Source organism: Orycteropus afer, unplaced genomic scaffold (assembly GCF_000298275.1).
Source record: "Orycteropus afer afer isolate SDZICR_OR568_19922 unplaced genomic scaffold, OryAfe1.0 scaffold00226, whole genome shotgun sequence".
Taxonomy (NCBI): Eukaryota; Metazoa; Chordata; class Mammalia; order Tubulidentata; family Orycteropodidae; genus Orycteropus; species Orycteropus afer.
Genome location: NW_006921813.1, coordinates 4,951,831 through 4,967,322, shown reverse-complemented (window position 1 = coordinate 4,967,322; position 15,492 = coordinate 4,951,831). Strand labels below are relative to the sequence as shown.

At 40.1% G+C, this 15,492-nt stretch overlaps 1 protein-coding gene across 1 annotated transcript in view; it reads right to left on the bottom strand.

The window, feature by feature from the left end:
• The window catches only part of UTRN (utrophin), a 731,009-nt gene that overhangs the window by 362,995 nt on the left and 352,522 nt on the right, over positions 1–15,492 (bottom strand). Inside the window, 3 exon segments of the mRNA XM_042782042.1 lie at positions 8,312–8,466; positions 11,225–11,430; positions 15,290–15,407. Of these exon segments, the coding sequence (XP_042637976.1) occupies positions 8,312–8,466; positions 11,225–11,430; positions 15,290–15,407 (479 nt within the window).

The window sequence follows — 15,492 nt, the reverse complement described above, 5'->3', positions numbered from 1 at the left end:
GAGAGACACGACAGACGTGCACTTGCTGAGAGAGAGACACGACAGACGTGCACTTGCTGAGAGAGAGACACGACAGACGTGCACTTGCTGAGAGACACGACAGACGTGCACTTGCTGAGAGAGACACACGACAGACGTGCACTTGCTGAGAGAGAGACACGACAGACGTGCACTTGCTGAGAGAGAGACGCAAGAGACACATTGCTGAGAGAGAGTCTGCCAGCTGCTAAGTGAGGCGGCCGGCTGCAAGAGACTGAGTGCATTTCTGAACTTGAATGTAGCCTGTTGCTTCCCTAATAATCCCCATAATCTGTGAGTTCTGTGTGGCCACTGCAGTGAATTATCGAACCCAGCAGGGAGGGGGTGGGTGCTGTGGGAGGAATGGTTGGTAAAAGGGCTGGAGGGAGACTACATGTCTGGCCTCGCAGGAACAGGCCTTGGGCTGCTGATGGTGATTCTGTCTTCCTCTTGTGGGGTTAGAGGAGGTCAGAAGATGTGGCCTAATATCATATACAAGTAAAATTTTACTGGGCACAATTAAAAAATGGTTGTAGAAGTATATCCACAGAGAACTGCCAGAAATTCAAACCGGATTCAGAAGTGGATGTGGAACAAGGGATATCACTGCTGATGTCAGATGGATCTTGGCTAAAAGCAAAGAATACCAAAGAGATGTTTATCTATGTTTTAATGACCATGCAAAAACATTTGACTACATGGATCATAACACTGCAAAGAATGAGAATTCCAGAATACTTAATTGTGCTCATGCACAACCTGCACATAGACCAAGAAGCAATCATTTGAATAGAACAAGGGGACATCACATGATTTAAAATAGGAAAAGTGTGCCCCAGTGTTGTCTCCTTTCACCATACTTATTCAATCTGTATGCTGAGCAAATAAATAATCCAATAAACTAGATTATATGAAGAAGAACATCATATCAAGATTAGAGGAAGACTAATTAACAACCTGCAATATGCAAATGACACAATCATGTTTGCTGAAAGTGAAGAGGATTTGAAGCACTTATTAAGATGACAGTCCTCAGTATAAATTACACCTCAACATAAAGAAAACAAAAATCCTCACAACTGGACCAGTAAACAATCCTGATAAATGGGGAAAAGACTGAAGTTGCCAAGGATTACAGTTACTTGGATCCACAGTATATGCCCATGGAAGCAGCAGTGCAGAGGTCAAATGGCATAGTTCATTGGGCAAATCTGCTGCAAAACACTTCTTTAAAGTGTCAAAAAGTAGAAATGTCATTTTGAGCATGAAAATGTATCTGACCCAAGCCATGGTATTTTCAATTGCCTCATATCTGTGCAAAAGCTGGACAATGAATAAGGAAGACCAAAGAAGAGTTGATACCTTTGAATCATGGTGTTGGCATAGAATATTGAATATACCACGGACTGCCAAAGGAGCAAATAAATCTATCCTGGAGGAAGTAAAGCCAGAATGCTTGTTAGAAGTGGGGATGGCAAGACTTTGTCTTACATATTTTGAACATATCAGGAGAGACTAGTGTCTGGAGAAGAGCATCATGCTTAGTAAAGTAGAGGGCCAGTTAAAAAGAGGAAGACCCTCGATGAGATGGATTGACACGTGGCTACAACATGCACTCAAACATAGCAACGATTGTGAGGATGGCACAGGACTGGGCAGTGTTTTGTTCTGTACACTGGGTTGCTATGAGGTGGAACCAACTCAACAGCACCTAACAACAACAACAACAACCGTACTGTGAATCACAATGAAGGACGACGGATTTATAAGGAAGAAATAGTAGACAGAGTAGATGATCCTCACTTGAACAGTCTTTGGTTGAGCATATACCACATGCCAGGAACTTTTATATATAATGTTTGATGCTCACAGTACTCCAATCTATTGACTTTATTCTCCACTTCAGAACTAAGGAAATTAAGACCCAGTCAGTTGAAATAACCTGCTCAGGGTCCACACAGAGAGTGAGTGAGTGAAGTGAAATTTTAACCAAGGACTGCCAGATATTATTGCCAGAAATGGCTGTGCTTTCTGTCCTGTCTGCACAAACCTAGAAATACCATAAAATAGGTAAGGGACCATATGACTGTAGGGAGTAATAAGAGAAAGAAAATATCCAGTAATTAATGATCTAATAGATGTTTTTTATAGCATAATTTTCTATTGCTTCATTCCCTTTACAATATTTCAGCATAGATAACTATGTGTATATGTGCATGAGTGTATACATAAGTATGTTCTCTCTACATATACATTTATATACATGTGTTTGTGTGTGTGCATACATACATACATACACACACACACTCAATGACAACATTTCAGACCCAAATCAAGAATCCACACTCTGAAAAATAACTATAATCACATTTTGCAGTATAGTGATTACTTAGTGTGGCTTTTCTACCCATGAGTCATTGTAAACTCAGTGGTGGAATGAGCAACTGAGGAGCTCCTGATTGTAAATGTTATCCACGTGGAGTATTTCTATTGGGCGTGGCACAATACAGTGTTCTGGGAGGTTCCCACTCTCTCTCACATGCTTAGAGTTCTGATGCTATGATTGGCTAGTTTGGCCACTCTGCCGGGCTCAAAAGGAGGCCTCCTAGAGGCAGAACTCTCTCTGACTGCTGGTTGAGGAAGACGTGCTGCTGAAAGAGACATGTGCCCCTGAAAGAGACACATGCTGCTGGGAAAGAGACGCAAGAGACATACATTGCTGACTGAGACACTAAGGGACCAGCACTGCTGGGAAAGAGACTGTGAGAGACTGTTGGCCGAGGGACAGTGGGCTGGGAGAAAGACTGAGCACTTTTCCTGAACTAGAATTGTAGCCTGTGGTGCTTCTCTAATAAATCCCATAATCTGTGAGCTCTGTGTGGCCACTGCAGCGAATTATCGAACCCAGGAGAGAGGTGGTGGGTGCTTTGGGAGGAACGGTTGGAGAAAGGGCTGGAGGGAGGCAGCATGTCTGGCCTGGCAGGAATAGGCCTTGGGTTACTGATGGTGATTCTGTCTTCCTCTTGCGGGATCAGAGAAGGTCAGAACATGTGGCCTCCTTGCTGTTTTAGCACATTTCAACTCTCAGTATCTCCATTTGCACATGTGGTGTAGTAAATTATATGGTGTGGCTTTTCGGGCCACAGTCTTTGTAAACTCTGTGGTGGAAGTCACCATGAGCAACTGAGTAGCTACTGATTGTTAAAGCTATCCACCTGGGATATTTCTGATGGAAGCAGCATGAAATAATTTTCTGGGAAGTTCGCTCTATCTCAGGTGTGTAGAACTCTGATGTTGGGATTGTTTGGTTTTGGCCACTCTGCCAGGCTCAAAAGAAGCCCTCCTAGAGGCAGAAGGGGTCTCTCTGACTGTCGGCTGAGATAGATATGCTGTTGAAAGAGATGTGCTTCCAAGAGAGAGACACAACAGATACTGCTGAGAGAGAGATGTGCTACTGAGAGAGACAGCTAGCTTCTGACAGAGACAGCCAGCTGCTGAGAGAAACAGCCAGCTGCTGCAAGAGACAGCCAAATGCTGAGTGAGACAGCCAGCTGAGAGAGACTGAGCACATTTCTGAACTTGAACTGTAGACTGCTGCTTCCCTAATAAACCCCATAATCTGTGAGTGGTGTCTTCATGGCCAACTCAACAAATTGTTGAGCCCAGCAAAGAGGTAATGAGTGCCATGGGAGGGACAGCTGGTGTCAGGGTTGGTTAAAGGGCCAGAGGGAGGCAGCATGGCCTCGCAGGAATAGGCCTTGGGCTGCTGATAGTGATTCTGTCCTCTTCTTTTGAGGTTAGAGGGGGTCAGAAGATGGGGCCTCCTTGCCCCTTTTGCAGCACATAAAAAATTGTTTAACTGGCACTAAGAGATATAAAGAAAAAGATGTCATAGGTAAAGTGAGTAGCAGTAAAGATAAGTACATCATTTAGAAACATTGGAGATAGGCCTGCTGTTTCCAGAATTCAAAATTCTGGGGGTCAGCTGTATTGTAAAATTAACAATTTTTTGTATTTTAGAAAGCTAACATTGTCAATGGATCTATATTGCATAACATCCCCAAGAAAGGTCTATCAATCAAACACATTCATATTTCTGCCGTTAGGAAGAAGGCTATTCACACTATGCAGGATAAATAAAGATTACAATAAATGGCCTCATGTCATTTCAAAGCTTTCTATTATCAGAGTTTTGGGGTTTGGGCAGTGTAGCTAAGGAATTAGGGGCCTATAACTGTGAATGGCCAAATTACTTAGGCCAGTTGCAATTTATATAAAGTATTTCCTTTGAAATCTACTAAAGCTTCACATATCATGTCATACTAATAATAGTACTCCGTGTGCAAGTGTAATCAGCTTTCACTGGTCTAGAATTCCACTAACTGACAACAATGTCTATACAGAACATGACTGGCAGGTAAGACAAGAGCATGGTAAACAGCCTCTGGGCACTACACAGGGCACAATGGCCACACACTAGCTCGTTCCATTATTCACAGCAGATAATACCTTACTTTCTGAACTCAACACAGAGACAAGCCATTAAGTGGAACCACAGACAGATACAAGAGGCAAGTATACACAGCAGTCACTGTCAATATCAAAGAAAAAAATGAAACTATTCTTTAATCAAAGAAGGTAAGAGGCTGACTGTGAAGTCAAAAAGGCTTAGCTTCCAATCCCAGCTCCACCAGTCCGAGCTGTGTGATCTCAGGTAATTACTTAACTTCTCTGTACTTCAGTGTCACATCTGGTGTGGATGAAGAAGCACTGCCTGCCTTAGAGGTGTTGTGAGGACTGAATGAGATAATGCATGTGATGTGCTTAGCTAGCACACTGCTTGACAGAGAGAAGACCCTCAAAAATACTTACCTAAAAGTAAGGCAAAAAATCCCTCAATGCACAGCAGCCTGAATGAATTTACCACCAATTCTTCAGAGGATGAAAAACATTTTCAAATTTTAATGCAAAAAAGGACCACTTTGACTACTGTAATCCCTGGGCATGCAAATGGTTAACATGCTCAGCTGCTAACAAGAAGGTTGGCAGTTCAAGTCCAACCAGACACGCTGTGGAACTTCTGAGGCCTGCCAATCTCCTTCCAAAAAATCAGCTGTTGAAAACCCTGAAGAACGTATTTCTACTCTGAAACACATGGGGCTGCCATGAGTCAGGGTCAAAAACATGCCTACTGATTTTGGCTGTGCTATGTGACTTTGAACATGTCATTTAACTTAACTTAAAAGCATGAGATTAGACCATGTATTCTTAACAGAGGTGATAAGTAGTTCTTGGGAGTGTGGGGGTGGGAAAAAAAGCATTCTATTTATATAAAAGTGCAGATAAACATATAATACAGAAACAAATATACAGTATGCCCATGGAATCAAAACTCTGTGGGGGCTAGTAGATAATTAAAAAGGCTCTTTAACCAACCAAAACCAAACCCACTGCTGTCGAGTCAATTTCCGCTCATAGCGACCCTACAGCACAGAGCAGAGCTGCCCCACAGAGTTTCCGAGACTAGAAATCTTTATGGAAGCAAACCACCACATCTTTCCGCCACAGAAAGTTTCTTTAGGAAAGCAGTAATGAAAATAATGAACTCTGGATTGGATGCCCTGTAAGTCCCAAGGAGCACTGTGGCTCTAACAATGAAGCGCTCCGTTGCAAACCGAAAAGTTGTGGTTCAGACGTTCCCATGTGGTGGCTCCGTGGAAGAAAGATCTAGCAATCTGTTCCTGTAAAGGTTACAGCCAAGAAAACTCCACGGGAGAGTTCCACTCTGTCACATGGATGACTGTGAGTCAGAGTTGACTTGACAGCACATAACAATTTTATACTGGCAACAATAATCTCAATTTTTCACGGAAAGTTTAATATAGGTTCACATACTTAGAGAAGACAAGGAAAGATTTGTGTATTAGAGAGATCTCCATTTAGAACAGTTAAAAATGATAAATATCATTGTGTTTAAAAGAGAACACTAAGCTATCGCTCTTGAAGGGAACTGAAGAGTGGCAGTTCTGTTGTGTTTTCTCTGCTTTGTAGATAACAATACACCTAGACGTCCCTGGAGATCATGTCTCTTTATTAGTACAATTACTTATTTCCAAAAAAGGCAGGAAGAAAAAGAATAAGGAGAACTACCTATAACTAAAAAAAAAAAAAAAAAGGATTTTTTTTTTTGATGGTTGTCATATCTATGATCAATGAAAGATCACTTTGGAATATAATTCATTTTTAATTGTCTCTTCCACCTAATCTAACTACTGCTGTAGGCTGTCTTAAAATATTTACAAAGTAAGAGCAAAAAAAGAATTGGAGGTACTAAATAAAGCAGGCCACCATTCCTAAGTGATCAATTTCTCTGGAATTGTTTACAACAAAAACAAAGTTGTTAATAACTTTGACACATGGAATTTTTAGAAACAGATACAATATGATTAAAGACCATCTCTCTTAGCATTACAGATGCTTTTCATTCACCTTCTTCCCTGCCTTAGTTATGGAAGACTTAAACTGTATCCAAATAACCTGGCACAGCAAAAGAAAAAAGTTGTATTAAACTGGTAAAAAGATCAGTATTATAGCGATTCAGCTTTAACCACATATTATACTTGCTTCTGCGATCTTATACCCCCTCCTATCCTTGTATCTCTAGCAACACATTCACACTCACACATCACTCTTATAATTCTCCTCTTTGAGTTTTAAAAGAACCTATTCTAGATGTTAACTAGAAATAACATTTTAAAAAAATGTATAAAACATCTCCACACCAAACTATTACTAAATGTTTAGTCATACTTGATAACCAGTAATATACATCAAAGTGTTCTAATATTATCCATTTTATTCATTGCAAAATAAACATGCTTTGAAATCAAATTAGCTTTCAGGCAGTTGCATTTAAATATATAAATATGTGTATGAAACCTAATTTCACTTAGACACAGGCATTCCCAGTACTACTTGTGAAGTAAACACTTTTTACTGATGATGAATATAAATATGCAAACTTATAGAGATGTTGTTTACAGTTTCTAAATCCTAGGTGTACAAATGACAGTAAAATCTGTCTTATAAATACATGCACTATTTTAAACCATTCCAAATAGACTGACAAGAGAGAATAAACTACTCAAAGCCCTATATACACATAGCACATTTTAGGAGTATTGGATCGAATTTTGTCTGATCATCAGCTGAAATGTCCCAGCCAAATAGCATACTATTATACATTAGGGATAATGCATCCACAAAGGCCTAAGGGTTCCTTACCATCAGACTACTCCCAAAAGGATTCTAGGAAACACTGAGAAATTCACAACAAAATGATAAATGGCAAGGTTTAGACATCTTCTAAGAAAAATGAATTCCAAGAAATTCCACACCAGTAGATACTGTATAAATATACATTACATACTAGGTATGTGTGGTGTAGTAAATTACTTAGTGTGGCTTTTCAACCAAGTCTTTGTAAACTCCAAGGTGGGATTTTCTATGAGCAACTGAGGAGCTCCTGATTGCTGAAGTTGTTCACCTGGAGTATTTCTGTTGGGAGTGGCACAAAACAATGTTCTGGGAGGTGCCCACTCCCTTTCAAGTGCTTAGAGTTCTGATGCTATGATTGGCTAGTTTGACCACCCTGCCAGGCTCAAAAGGAGGCCTCCTAGAGACAGAACTCTCTCTGACTGCTGGTTGAGGAAGACGTGCTGCTGAAAGAGACATGTGCTCCTGAGACATGCGCTGCTGGGAAAGGGATGCAAGAGACAGGCATTGCTGAGTGAGACACTGAGGGACACACACTGCCGGGAGAGAGACTGTGAGAGACTGTTGGCTGAGGGACGGTGGGCTGGGAGAGAGACTGAGTGTTCTTCCTGAACTTGAATTGTAGTCTGGTGCTTCCCTAATAAACCCCATAATCTGTGAGCTCTGTGTGGCCACTGCAGCAAATTATCAAACCCAGGAGAGAGGTGGTGGTGCTTTGGGAGGAGCAGTTGGAGAAAGGGCTGGAGGGAGGCAGCCTGTCTGGCCTTGCAGTAATAGGCCTTGGGTTACTGCTGGTAATCCTGTCTTTCTCTTGTGGGATTAGAGGAGGTCAGAACATGTGGCCTCCTTGCTGTTTTTGCAGTATGGTATGGTTATACTGAGTCTGCACAGTACCGTAAAAGAAATTATCAAACATACTTCTAATAGTCACGTATTCGACATGTTTCCATCAGAAAACCAAAACAATCAAATTCTCCACTTGAGAATCTACATTTACTTGCCAGAGCCTTAGAATTACCTTTGTTTCAGATTGATCCATGATGACTTCAAGTACTCAGTGGTTTCTTTCACATTCCTTGTGTCATCACTATCATATTCTTCCAGCAGTTTCTGCAGCACATTATCAAACGCCATTATGATACCATCACCAGGTCCCAGCTCCTGAAGCAATATCTAAAGGGCAATTTCAGGTGTAGTTGTTAGAGGTTGCTCAGTAACTGATATCACTACAACACGGGTACTTCCAGGAGGGTATAACATGTTTTAGACAGAAATACTGAAAGAAGAAAACAAATCATGGGACAAACTCTTGTATGTAAGCTAAACTATAATAATTCTAGAAGTGAAAACGAAAATGCCTTAAAAAGTGACACAGATATTGAAAGATTATCAGCTTTTCTTTTCGAGCTATTTTACTTCATACATCATTTATCTTTTCCATTCCTTCTGCTAAACATCTGCCCCTTACAGAAAGTTCAGTTAAAGCAGAATAAACTTATTATAGTTGGTGCTGTTAACTGCCATTGAGTCAGCACTGACGCATGCCAACCTTTTTTTTTTTAATAACAGAACAAAGCTCTGTTCCTGCACCACCTTCACGGTCTTTGGTATGCTGGAGACTTTTGCTGCAGCCATTGTTGTTGTTGTTGCTGTTGTTATGTGCTGTCAAGTCGAACCCGACTCACAGCGACCCCTCCTTGGGTTTCCAAGGAGGTATCACTATGGAAATAGATTGTCCAACCTTCCTTCCGAGGAGTGGCTGGTGGGTTTGAACCGCCAGCCTTCTGGTTAGCAGTCAAATGTCTTAGGCACTAACCTAGGGGCTCATCCTCCAGCACCATACTGAACAATACTCTGTTGTGATCCATGGGGTTTTCATCGGCTAATTTAAAATCAGAAGTGGATTTCCAGCCTTTCCTTCTTACTCTGACAGTCTGGAAGCTCCACTGAAACCTGTCCACCATGGGATCCTGCTGGTACTTGAAATACCAATGGCATAGCTTCCTCCATCATAGCGGCCTGCAAGCCACCACAGAACATCAAACTGACAGGTGGTGGAAGTCATCACTGTGTTATGACATTGAGACTACTGGAAATATTTTCCCTATCACTTGTAACTGCAATTCTATCACTAGAAATCTTTATCTTTGGATTTATATTTGTTTTTACTTGAAAAGGCACATTATGAAAAGATAAATGCTATTTGGTAGGCTATAATCCAGTGTTGGTATCAGCTACCATTTGGTAGGCTATAATCCAGTGTTGGTATCAGCTACCATTTGGTAGGCTATAATCCAGTGTTGGTATCAGCTACCATTCAGAGAATTTCATTAATTTATACTGGAAGTATAAATTAAAACAAGTCCCAGAAGAACTGAGAACCAGGAAATCAAAGGGCTCCAAAGGGAAACTGGGTGGTTGTCAAGATTACCATACATTCCCTTCCTGAGGATCCTCACTGACAAACTGAGAGACATGTGGTGGGAACTTCCTGTAGGACTCCTCTATATGTGTTAGAAGGAATAGGCAGGACTGACAATGGGAAAGTGGTGTGTCCCTTGCCCCGAATCATTGTGTATGTTTGCAAAATTAACTGTTAGGATGGATCAAACAGCCAACAAAGGTTATTAGGAGTTGCTTGAAGAGCTAAATTGATGCTCAGCATGTTAGTGGGCATTGGTTCCTTGACACAGTTTTTCAATCTCTAAGTCACTGGATCAAGATATTCCCCATGAAATCTAATTGGCAAGAGACCATAATGCTTTTCTGTAGCACTTGGAAGAAAAATCCACCCTAAACTTTCCAAAGAAAAGAATTACAATATTGATTAGGAAGAATATTCTGAGTATGATAATATAAGCTTTGATAATATTTTTATTGTATTCCTCTAGTTACGTTTCCAGGGACTTCGCTGACTATTACTTTTCAGTTATTTAATGGAAACAGCAGGTATCATAAACACAGAGAATGATCCAGGAAACCAACATGTTTGTCCATTTGCTTTTTTTATACTGTAACAGTGGCTACGGCACTTGACTGCTAACAACCAGAAGGCCAGCGGTTCAAATCCACCAGCCATTCCTCGGAAGGAAGATGGGGCAATCTACTTCCGTAGAGATACTGCCTCGGAAACCCAAGGAGGGGTCGCTATGAGTCGGGGCAGACTCGACGGCAAACAACAACAACAACAACCATGGAAAGTTAGATCTGTGAAGAACAGCAACATGCTTTCATGTTTAAGATTTTTTTTTGTTTCATATACTCTTTATTACAGGTTTCAAAAATGGACACTTTCATCTTAGGCTATCCAAAGGACACACAACTATTATACTAAAATATAATGTAACAATCATAATTTCCAACTCAAGAATATTTTCTAAAACTGGAGAGAGAGTTAAAATAGCCCTGTAAAGATACCATAACTGGAAAAAAAAATCATAAAGGTTCCATATCATCAACTCTATAATTAAACCAATCACAATAAAAAGGCACCTGCCATTATCTTACTGAATAAAATGGTTGGATAAGAAAGATATTACCTTATTTGTTCACTACAGTAGCCCTTGAATGAATGTCTCAGAAAATTTTACAAATAAAAAACAGTTTTCAGGATAGGGAAGGAAGGGAGCAAACGAAAATTCCAGGGATGCTGAGAATGTTGTCCTTCAGATTTAGGTTGAACAGGTGTGTTCAGTTTGCAAAACATCAACAAGCTAAACATTTAATATATATGCACAGCTCTGTATGTTACACTTCAATTTTTTTTTCCAAACAGTTTTCTTGGTCAAGTACTTCACATAAATTTCAATATGTATTCCACAAACTTGGGATAATATCATGCCAGGGGCTTAAAAGTTATAACGAACAAAAGGAAAGAAAGAAAAATGTGCATTAAATCAAATGATGTCAGAAAATAGCTAGCGAGTCTTACTTGGTTATCAGAAATTTGCTTGATAAGCGGATCCCTGCGGGCTTGCTGAAGAATATGCACTTGAGCCTCATACTTCCTGAGCAGCTCCTCGGCCTCTTCCCGGTGGTCATCCCACTGAAGACTGTCAATGACCATGGCCTCCAGCTGCTGCTGCCGGGACTGCACGCCATGCTGCGTGTTGTCCCACTGGCTCTGAACCTTGTCCACTGGGGGATGGAGGGTGATATGGAAAATAAACCCCAAAAGTAACTATCAGGAAAGGGAATAAATACCCGATACCAAACTTACCATGAATAAGTCTATAAACAGAAAAGAGAAAGGTAGTAAATTGGCACACGCACTTTAAAGCAATTTTGAGACATGTTCACCATACTACACAAACTGATAAGACTTCTGAACCCTTGCTTGAGAGAAAATCTTAGATTAAATTCTATTTCAAATGCACTTACATGTCTCACAGTAAAATCATCTGCCACTGTAAGGTGATAAAGAAAAAAATTATAAAGAAAAGCATTTCCTACCTAATTTTTTATACATTGAATCTAGTTTGATGAAGACAGTGTGTGGTGGTTATGTTTTTGTGTCAACTTGGTTGGGCCTGGTTGAGTGGCTGGGCAGCTGGTGGTAGTTATTCCCCATGATGAGACTGGCAATCAGCTCTACGGTGGGATCTACCACAAGCAGCTAAGTAGCTGCTTTAGGGATGTGGTCTGCTTCCCATATATAAGAAGCAGGTCTGGGAATAGTCTCTAGCCCATGGCGCACTTGGACCCTGCATGTAGCCATGTCATTGCTCATCAGCCTGCTATGCTCTGCCGACCTTGGGATTTACAATGGACTTAAATTAATGGCCTGCTGTGTGGTTTGGTAACATTGGGACTGTGCCATTTTATTCATCAACCTTGGGCTTCTCAGCCTCAGCAGCCAACAGCTGTCTGAATGAAGAAACGCCTCTAGCTTCAGTGGGCCAGGAGCTGGTGGCAGAGCTGAACCCCAAAGGCTGAGGGGCTTTCACCCAGCCCCTAGAACCTGGCACTTTGAACTTGGACTTAAAACCTCCAAACTATAAGAGAATAAACTCCTGTTTGTTCAGGCCATCCCATTTGTGGTATATTTCTTGTCAGAGTGTCACTAGGTAACCAGAACAGAGAGTTAAGAGTATTTTCTGACAGAACTTTAAGATGCAGACATAGTCATTTGTCATCCTCAAAGAAGATTTTCTAAGGCAGTCTTGATTTAAAAGAAAAAAAAAAAACCAAACTAAGGATACTTTTCACATTTGTTTTACTCTAGCTTGAAACCTCTCTAAAAACAAAAGTATTTTATTGTTCAAATCTAAGAAAAACACTGAAGAAAAACAGATTCTATGTAGTTAGCAGTTTTTCACTATAAAAATTCAGTAACAGCTCTTCTCTTCCCTGGTTTCTTCTTCTGCCACCTTCTCTCCTTTTTTTCTCTCTCTCTTCTTCTTTTCTCTACTTTTAACAGATAGAAAAGAAAGAGCTGAAGAAATGTAAGCTTTTGATTGATCACTTCAGGGACAGTTCATGATCTTCTAACAAACAAATAAATAATAGCTGTGAAAGCTTCAAGAGTCCAATGACAATAAGCAGATGGAAGATTAAAAATAGTTGCTAGAAGATGCTTTGGATGCAGAACAGACCGAAGTGTGTGGTTAAGTACTTGGCCCAAAAGAACTTAACTGCAAAATAACTTTCCAACTGAGTTAAAAGAGAATATTTTGGTAACAATTTTGGAATGATACAGGATTATATTAAACCATCATACTTGGGAGAGGCTCAGTGAAAAGGGGGAAGACGAGATGGACTGACACAGTGCCTGCAACGATGGGTTCAAGTATAGCAACAATTGTGAAGAGGATGCACCAGCCAGTGTCTTGCTCTGTTGTACACAGGGTCACTGTGAGTGGGAGCTGAGTCAACAGAAACTGACAACAATAATATATTAAGCCATGCAGTGACTGAATTACTACTCTTCAGAAAATTGTATTATACTTATGTGTGAAAATTCTTAAAAACTGTTCAGAGATAATCTACTTTATATATTATCTATCCTGTTTAATTGGTTAAATAAATTGCTTGAGTTTTTACCTGAACAAAATGAGAAGACAAAACTATCAAAATAGTTTACTTGCCAGTGAAAAAAATCACATGAAATACTTAAGACCATCTTGTTACAGAACTTAATAGAATCTTTTAATATTGAACAAATAAAACTAAAGATATCAAATAACACAAGAGGTTGATCATGAAAAACAAGTTATGTTAATCACAGTGAGTGCTAACACTCACTAACTGTTAAGGTGACACAGTAGTACATGTCACTGAGAATGATTTTATGTCTAGTGAGTAGGGACTATGTCTACACAATCTGTACACAAAGCATGGAAGGAAAACAAAAGAGTTATATTGGAAAGGGAAGATACTCAGAAGGAAAGTCTCGTAAAACACCTTAAAAGAAGTGTCGGACAAACATCTTAAAAGAAGTGCTGGACAAACAGAGGCATGGTGGGAAACAACAAAAGACCCAGTGCAAAAAAAAAAAAAACAAGACACAGATGGCTTTGCAAATACTTCGGCATCACTAAAGCGTAGCAAGAGCATGGGCTCAAGCAAAGCAAAGACTGTTTGGATGGTGCAGGGCCAGGCAGCGTTCGTTCTGTTGTACATGGGGTACGTGTACATGGCGTCATTATGAGTCAGAACCAACTCGATGGTCCCTAACAACAACAGAGCAGAGAGGTTCCCTGCCCGATGGGGGAGTGAATTGCTCCCGAGCTCCCTCATAGGCACAATCAGGCAATTAAGAACAAGAGGGAGAAAGAAGGAGAACACCTTATTTACTGAAAATACCCCATTTCAGACATTAAAAATTCTTTGCTAACTCCACTCCTAAGACCAAAGAAACCTTTTTGCCACCACGTCTTTTCTGATATCAAAATACACATTTTACAGGGGGAATAGTTGACTTTCTTGTCTTCAGAAAGGTTGTAAATGTTACAAACAAACATTTATTCTTTCAGTTTATGCTCTACCACAAATATTTATTAAGTAACTCATTTGGACAAGGTACTGTGGAAGACCCCAGGGACAGAAAGGTGAATATTCACAAGCTACAGGGGGAAAAAGAATTAAAGTAGCTATGAGATCTAAAATGAAGTTATGACAGGAAAAAAAAGGCCAGAGTCGGAACTGAAGATAGAAATTCAGTTCACCAAGGACCAGAAGTGGGTTGGAAAGGCTCCACACAGGGGGTGACATTTAGCTGCTGGACAGAATCTCACCTGGGAAGAAAAAGCAAAAAGGAAAGGAACATAGTGGATAAAGGCAAGAAGGCTAGGAAATGTCTGAACGTTTTAAAGAGTATGTATAGTGCAAAATGGTTGCAGATGGGGCCAAAGGCTATAGTGAGAGAAAGGAGCAGGAAAGCAGATCAGGGTAGATTGTGACAGTCCCTAACTGCCATACTTAAGAGGCCAGGCTGCTTTGCACACCACACAGCCTTCACAGACACTGGTGAGTGGGAAGGTAAATTGCAAGCAGGAATCCTTGCTGCAATTTTTGTTTATTTTTTGTTTGCTTTATTTTGTCATTAGCATATCCCCAAATCAGTGGAGGCACACAGCATGCAGTAGCTAATGCATGAACATCTCTGCAACGAATGAACGAATTTTGAGAATCTCAGCTGAAGGGCATGGTATGATCATGTTGCAGTGAATAAATCAGAATGGTACCAAGAATGCACTCCTACAGGTTTCTCCAACTTTGTTTCTTTAGTTCCTTTAAACTTAGGATGAAAAAACCTCATATATATGTCATTACTTAAAAGTAACGATGCTAACACTTTAAGAAATTCACAAAGGAACTGTGACAACATTCACAAAAAAATAACACATCTTAAAAATAAGATAAAGCCATGTTTCAAAATTAAGAGTATCAAAAATACACATTTTTAATTGAATAGTCTTCGAAAATGTGTATGTTGCCAATTTCAGGGAAAGTGATTATTAAGATACACTTTGTTTTGTTTCTTTGCTTAACTTACGTTTTTCTGTGATTGCTGTTCGCACATCAGAACTGGAGGCTTTGTTTTTCAAATTCTGTGCCAATGTGAAAACATAATCCAGTTGAGGACGGCGCTGTTCTAAGTCAGCTTTTGTGATCTGTTCAGAAGAAATGGTGATTGAGATGATGTCAACAAACCAGAGGATAAGTACTAAGTAAAACCTGCATTGCTGACATCAAAAT